General features: G+C 47.3%; 1 protein-coding gene across 2 annotated transcripts in view; it reads left to right on the top strand.

The window, feature by feature from the left end:
* Window positions 1-2466: 2466 nt before the first annotated feature.
* The window catches only part of CFAP69 (cilia and flagella associated protein 69), a 58845-nt gene continuing 53676 nt past the window's right edge, over window positions 2467-7635 (top strand). For both annotated transcript variants that reach the window (XM_054726455.1, XM_008149272.3), the window contains exon 1: window positions 2467-2784. In XM_054726455.1, coding sequence (XP_054582430.1) covers window positions 2605-2784 — 180 coding nt within the window. In that variant the 5' untranslated portion in view covers window positions 2467-2604. The remainder of the gene's footprint in view (window positions 2785-7635) is intronic.

Raw genomic sequence — 7635 nt, 5'->3', positions numbered from 1 at the left:
AATATGTATTTATTTATTTGCTAAATCTGGCAACCCTACTTGAGGGGTGAACTTTGACCAAAGAGATGCAGCCCCAGAGGGAACTGGTGGATAAATTCTTCCTTCCTTTCCCCCAGATGGGCTGTTCCGAGGTGCAATAATCCATAGGCCTCCAGGAAAATATTCTAAAAGGCTGAGGCATTAACTGCACTTATAAAGCTTTGGCCAGCTCAATAACACCTGTATTTGTACTCCCTTCTTCACTGCCTGCCTCACTTCCATCTTTTCCTAACTATGCTTCCCAGACATAGTGCCCCCCAATAAAGTGGCAGCAGTTGAATGTTTGTTGTGGTTTGTTTATGGCAGGCTCTAGAGAACCGAGGATAGCACAGTAGTTTTGGTAGTGGATTCTTCAAATGGAAAATAAAACAAGAAATAATGATTTTTTTTTACAAAGCAGGCTCAAAATTCAGATATGTTGGAGCCCTTGAAGAAAATGCATCTCCCAGGGACAGATTTACATTGGTCAAATGTACAGTGATAAATTGTTAAATCAAAATAGTAATTTATCACTACTGGGAGAAATATCAGTGTCCTATAGGCAAGAATACCGGTATTGCCTTAAATAAGCATATTCTATTCTTGAATCTGTTCTTTCTACGAATTCCATTTATAACCCAAAGGATGTTGGAATCAGTTATGGGCTGACTTGTATCCTCCTAAGATTCATATGTTGAAGTTCTAACCCCTAGTACCTCAGAATGACTGCACTTGGAGAGAGGGCCTTTAAAGAGGTAATTAAGATAAAATGAGGTCATATGAGTGGCCCCTAATCCAGTTTAACTAGCATCCTTATAAGAAGAGCAGTTTAACATGGAGGGAAGACCATGTGGTGACAAAGTCAAAATGGGGCCATCTACAAGCAAGGAGAGAGGCTTCCGGAGGAAACCAATCTTGGACACCTTGAACTTGAACTTCTAGCCTCCAGGCTGTGAGGAAATAAAATATCTATTGCGTAAGGTCAGATATGGAACAAAGGTCAGTTCCCCTCCACCATCTCGGTCTTAGGTATTCCATTGTGTTTATCGGAGTGGTTTCAGTCTGCTTTTGATACAGTGTAGGCGGCGGAATGTGCAACTCAATTAAGGTCATGTTAATAATACACTTGACAAACCCGTTGCACTCTCCGTGGGTGATAGCAAACTTAGACCTGCTGAGCCCAATTCTAGGGGTAAGGCCTGCGAGGTGCTCCAAAAGTACCAATAGGTAACTGTAAAGATAAAAGAAAAAAGAATGTTGAAGCCCAGGCAAAGGAGTTTCAAGCAGGGTGAGAGTGGTCGACAGTGTAACACACTACAGACAAGTACAGTGTCTGCAGACTTGGACCTCAGTCAGAGCAGTTTCAGAGAACTGGGCTGAGGAACGTAGAAGGATGCGTTGAGGTGAGGAAATAGAGACCGGAAATGCTCAGGACTCTTTCAAAGAAGCTTGGGGGTTGGCTCTGATTTACATAAAGTACTGCCAGCCCCAATCTGGTTTTCCCAGTTCTCTTTATTTGTGGAGCCAAAAATGTTATTCAGTGTTTGAACTGGTTAAGGCACCTTAGATCAACTTGCTTATTCTACAAATGAGAAGAGAAACCCTGAGAAGCGAAATGAAATGTATTTCTATGGAGAGTCTGTGTAATTTTTTAGCCCTTAAATTTTATGGAAGCTATAAAAACATTTAAATCTTGAAGAATATCTGTAGGTTAAAAAAAAGGGATTAAAAGGTTTAAAGGATTCTTAAATTTTCATAGCCAAGGTGTTTGGAGTGGTTAAGTTATAATGATGATTATCATGAGAAGCTTTTCCTTAAAAGTCTTTACCCTTCTCAGACTATTACTCAGGATTCAGTGAGTAGATAACCAGTAATAGTAAAGACAACGGTAATCTTGATCATGTACTGAGTGCTTATGGGCCAAGCACCACTTGACAAAACTGCTCACAGCTGTCTAACAGGCGAGAAAAGCGAGATGAACTTGTTCTAGATGCAATGGTTTGACTCAGACGTCTTCTCACATTGTGGGAAACGCCTTATTTACTTAACTGCCTCGTAGGACCACTCAGGTACAGAAGAGGTCGTAGGCTGCAAAATGTAGGTGACACGGGTCACTTCTCTGGGGTGAGATAAACTGCTCCACTTCCAACACTATCCGTCCACCATGTACCTCTTACACACCCCAACATCCACACCTCATCCCCCCACCCACTCTCGCCCGCCTTGAGGAGGCCCTGCGCCCATTGCCAAAACGGAGCCGCACGGCGCCCCGCAAACTGCACCGCTACGTGCCCAGGTCTAGCGCACCAAGCAAACCTGCCGTTCTGAGCGTGGAGGCGCAGGTTAGGGTTTGGGGTAGTTTGGATCCCCGGGCTTCCGTAGGAGCCGGGCGCTTCCAAGGTCTCTGGCCCCGCCCTTAGCAACGCGCTGGCGTGTTAGCAACCAGCGGGGAGGCGGGAGCACAGAGGTCCCCGGGTGGGCTGCGGCGGCGCGGGGCCGGCGGCTCTCAGGTGGCCTTCCGTTCTCGGTGGCAGGGCGTCTCTGAGTCCCTCAGCGGCGGGCACACCGTAGGACCGAAGAGCCCCCATGCCTCGCCACGCCGCCGCCGCCGCGCCAACCACGGAGGCCCCAGCGCCGGCCGAGGCCCCAGCGCCAGCCGAGGCCCCGTCAGCGGCCGAGGCCCAGGGGCCGCGCAGCAAGAGCAAGTCCGGCAGCCCTCGACAAATCCCGGTGGTCGGGGTGGTGACGGAGGACGAGGACGCTCAGGTACGGTCCCGTGTACGTGCTTGGGGCTTTGGGGGTGTGTGTGTGGAGGGAGTCGATTGAGATCTGGAGGCGGGGACGAGTTGGGGGGCAGCCAGGACGGAAGTGGGGGCCCAAGTGGGAAGGAGGGTATTCCGCGGGGCCGAGGTTCCTGTCAACCTCCAGGCATCCATCCATTAGCTGGTCCCTCCGGGAACTGCGCAGCTGGCCAGCGGGCTGGGCTGTCACCTACCAACCTGCCCGGGACCTCGGGCCGCCAGGTCCTCGCCAGCGAGCGTCCCACCCAACTGAGCAGGGGAGGCTTTGCCGCTGTTCCTACGAAAGTGTGACTACGAAGGGCCTGGGGGGGAAGGAAACATTCTTAGCAAAAACATGAATTTGAACACTTGTCTGCACTGTACTTGTGTACTAGTGTGTACTAGTAGATCCCTGTTATCTAGTGATGTTCTTGATAGAGGCGTATACTTTCTCCCGTCTTTAAATTTGGGTGGGGGGCGGGGGGAGGGTGTCAGGGGATTGAGCAAAAAAAAAGAAAAAGAGAGAGAGAGATCTCATGGACATGGACAACAGTGTGGTGACTGCGGGCGGGGGGGGGGGGGGCGTGGAGGAGGGGGAAGAGGACATAGAGGGGATAAATGGTGATGAAAAAATAAATTTGCTGCTGCTAAAACGTACACAGGGAGAAGAGGAAACTGGTGTTAAAATTAGAAATGAAGCATCGTTTTATGTGAAATTTGAAGCTGATTATGGGGTGGGTCAGGGAGGATTAGCAGAGAAGAGAATTGATTTTTCTTTTGGTTTTTCTGTTTATTTCATTGATTTTATTGGGGTGACATTAGTTAATAAAATTATATAGGTTTCAGGTGTACAGTTCTATAATATATCATCTGTATATTGTGTTGTATGTTCACCACCCCAAGTAAAGTCTCCTATCACCATTTCCCCCCACTTTACCCTGTTTTACCTCCCCCCACTCCCCTTTCCCTCTGGTAATCACCATATGGTTGTCTGTATCTATGAGTTGTTTGTATGTTTTTGCCTAATCCCTTCACCTTTTTCACCCAGCCTCCAACCCCCTTCCCCTCTGACAGCTATCAGTCTGTTCTCTGTATCTATGAATCTATTTCTTTTTAAAAAAATATATTTTTATTGCTGATAGTATTACAGATATCTCCCATCTCCCTCCATCCCCCCTCTTCGCAGCCCTTACCCCCCCACACACACCAGTATGAGTCTATTTTGTTTGTTAGTTTATCTTGCTTATTAGATTCTACATGTGAGTGAAATCATGTCACTTGTAATTGATTTAATTTATTGTGCATATATTTGGTTATGAATTTACTTGTTATACAAATTAATTCTTTCAAGCTGATCTGTTGAGAAGTTTCATGCCAGATGCTCCCTTGGGTCTCCACTGTAGTGGGGGTATGTAGAAATTCCACGTCGTTTGTTTCATGCTAGGGTTCCATTGCTCCTCCCCCAGAGAGCCATGACCAAGCCCTAGAACGTGAATTCTATGGAGGAATCCTGCCCTGCCTCCTCACACTAATGGCCTGGGGCCACTGTGGCAATTACTGTTGAGACTTGACAAGTCTCAGGCTGCGTAAGGAACCTTGTCTCCTGTGTCCACATCCTAGGGCCCTGGAGAATTCCGGGGGAGTAGCCCGTTGACTGGGGACCTCTTCTGCTGTGGGACCAGGGTTGAACTCTCTGAGGATGGTCAGACATTTACACAGTAACCTGCGGAGCAACAGCATTTTTGCATGAGGAGGAACGGGGAATTGACCCAGTCAGCTTTGTGGAAGTGTTTCAGTCACTTTTTTGTGGGCTGGGGAAAGAAGGACTTTTAAGGAACAGCAGCCCTCCACTCCCAGGGCTTCAAGGGGGCTCAACCCTACCGCTGTCCTCCCAAGCACTGGGCAAAACTGAGAAGCAGGTGAATTTTGTCTCTTACGGTTCTCATTCATTCTTCCTTCACTTGGTGTAAAAGTGGGTGGGGGACAAGGGTATGGGAGACAGGCAAGCATGGGTTAAGAAGAAAAAGAAAAAAGAGGAAATACTTTTAATGGGCCATTGCCAAAATAGTCCACAACATATCAAGTAAAGCAAAACAAGTATACCTGTGTATATGTGTGTATGTTTTCTTCCTTCCCTTGTTCCTTTTTCTTTTATTACTCTCCTTCCAGGGCCCAGGATTCTCTTCCAAAAAGAAATCAATTTGTATTAATTAAAGTTCCCACCTTGTTAGCAATGACAAGAGAAAAATTCCGAGATGCACTACATTAAATTACATCAGGCCTTGGGAGAGGGAGAGGAAAAGACCAGAGTCGTTAACCATTAGCCAGCTGTGGGCTAGCTAACAGAAGACTGCTCACATTCCTGAAAGCATCTATTTAGCAGCCTACTAGACCCCCATGTCCCACGTATGCATGAACTTTCAAGACCGTGCTTACTGTGGTCAAATGTAGTATTTCCTACTTATAGACTGCGTACCTGTCATAGAACTGCCTCCGCTTCACCTCCCCAACCCCCTTAGCTGTAGCCAATGTAAATTCTTTCAGAACAATTTATATCTTTCTTCCCCAAACGTTAAGTATAAAAGTGCCCATCAATTCCAGGATGGTGGACATGTTTGTCTTTTCTCCCTGGCACCGCTGCTGGTGGTTTAGACTTCATTCCCCAGGACCTGGCCCTCTTTTGGCTGGCATGTGGCTCAGTAAATCTTACTTTTAGAAAAGCTTTCAGCCTCCAAGGTTCTTTTGTTTGTTTGTCTGTTTGTTTAACAACAACTACTTCAGGAGTAGTAACATTTTATAAAGGAATGGAGAAAAAGTATCTACCAAAGAAAATGAAATAGAATAAAAACTTAGAGAGCTGGGAGAAATGACCACTTGGGTTTTGTTGGTGATTGCTTTTAAAATGAGGACCCTAAGGCCAGGAGAAGTTAAGTGCAAGTTACTGTTTCTTTACTCAGAGTGGGGCCTAGTGCTCTTTGCCATCACTAAAATGATAACTTTTTAGATTGGGTAAAGGGTGTGTCTGGTAAGATGCAGGGTAGAGGTGAGGTGGCTAATGGCTGTGAGAATAGTCTGTCAATCCCCATAATAGAGACTGAGGAGGGGACAAGGGTCCCAGCGAATTCGGGAGGGCAGAATGAGTGGCCCCAGTGTCCATAAAAAGAAAAAGAAAGAAAAAAGATAACGTTTTAGACCTCTGCCTCAAGCCAGTAGAGGAAAAGACTCTTGGATCTCTAGATATTTTCAAACGATCCTACATTTGCAACTTTCTACCTTAGTTCATTCAGCCAGCTCCATCATACACTTGAAATCACAAATTGTTTACTCTTTGCTTCCTATTTATTTTAATACTGTTCCTCTCATTCTAAAAAATCGGAAACCCTCTAGAGCAGTGCTTCTCAAATTGTAATGTACGTTTGGAGCACCTGGGGGTCTTACTAAAATGCAGATTCTGATTCTGCAGATCTGGAGGAGAGCTCTGGATCTGCTTTTCCAACAGGATTCCAGGTGACGCTGAGGCAGGAGAGTAAGGAGCTAAGAAAACTCCTCGCAAGTGGATTTCAGGAACTGAGACAGCTGAACAGACTGGCTGAGCGTTTACAGCCAGGTGCAGACGGCCACCAGGGCCGAAAGCCCCGCGTGCCTAGTACGCTTGGCAATGGGCAGTACTGGCGCTGGACCTCGCCCCCAGGGGGCCTTCTCTCCCCTGGCAGATTGCTGGTTATTCAGTGTGGACCCCTGACCTTTCCTCCCTAGAGATAATATCTAGGCCTCACTTGTATTTCAGCTCCAGGCTCAGAAGAGCAGCAAAACCAGGTGATAACTAAACACCCCCTGCCCTGGTGTTGACCAATCGGTAGAAAGGGTACACCTGGAAAAGCTGATGAGTATTCTATTGAGAGGTCCCCTAAGACCGCCTCTAAACTGCCAGCCTTCAAAAACCCTCAAAACAAAGGACCCAGTGCGCACTCTCCTTCCCAAGAGCACACCTGCCTTTCCCTTCCCCCACAGGCCTGCATCTCCTAACCTCTAAGGGACCCAGGAGACTTGCAGCCAGGGGAGCAATGTGCAGTAGCAGCTTGTCAGGGCTCACCCCCCCGAACCTGTCCCCAAGGCCCCCTTTTCTCTGACTTCCCAGCGAGCCAGAGCCGTCCCACCTTGGCTCATTTCTTTCCTATCACGTTTTTAGAGAGCCAAAGCAGCCTCGCAAAGGCTGGCTCCTGTTGCTGCTTCTACCCTTGGCCCTTCCTTGTTTCACTGTGCCCAGCTGTAATAAACCTACTCTCCAAATCACCTGGACTCGTGCTGTGAAATCTTTCCTGCACGAAGTCAGGAACCCACACACTACCAGCCCACCCTAGGCAGACCCACTCCGGGCCAGGTCCCCTTCTGGTAACTGCGACTGTGGCTAATAGAGGACCCCATTTCCCACTTGGAGCAGCTATGCTTCGTGTACGATAATTGCAGTATGATATGAACCGTGCTGCAGAGTTTCACAGCAACGAACTCCTGGAGAGCTGTGGGAGATAGTTTCATATGTATCTGGATTATAAAACAAAATAATAACAACAACAAAACAAAATTCCAACCCTCCACCAGAGGTCAGATGATATGGTAAAAAACAAGGGGCGCCAAATGGGGCTTTAAAAGAACTACTTGCTCCCTTCCTTGTCACCGCGGTGCCTCAGTCAGTCCTATGAATGTGTCATCCTTCTCGTCAGCCCTTTGGCTTGCTCCTTTTCCTTTTCCCAGTCTGTTTTCCATAAACACCACTTTATCACTTTATCCTCCTCCTCCTCCCTCTGAGTCCCACCCCTCTCTCTTAAAAAATAAAAAT

This window comes from Eptesicus fuscus, chromosome 14 (genome assembly GCF_027574615.1).
Source record: "Eptesicus fuscus isolate TK198812 chromosome 14, DD_ASM_mEF_20220401, whole genome shotgun sequence".
Classification (NCBI taxonomy): Eukaryota; Metazoa; Chordata; class Mammalia; order Chiroptera; family Vespertilionidae; genus Eptesicus; species Eptesicus fuscus.
This window is presented reverse-complemented; position numbering and strand designations above follow the sequence as displayed.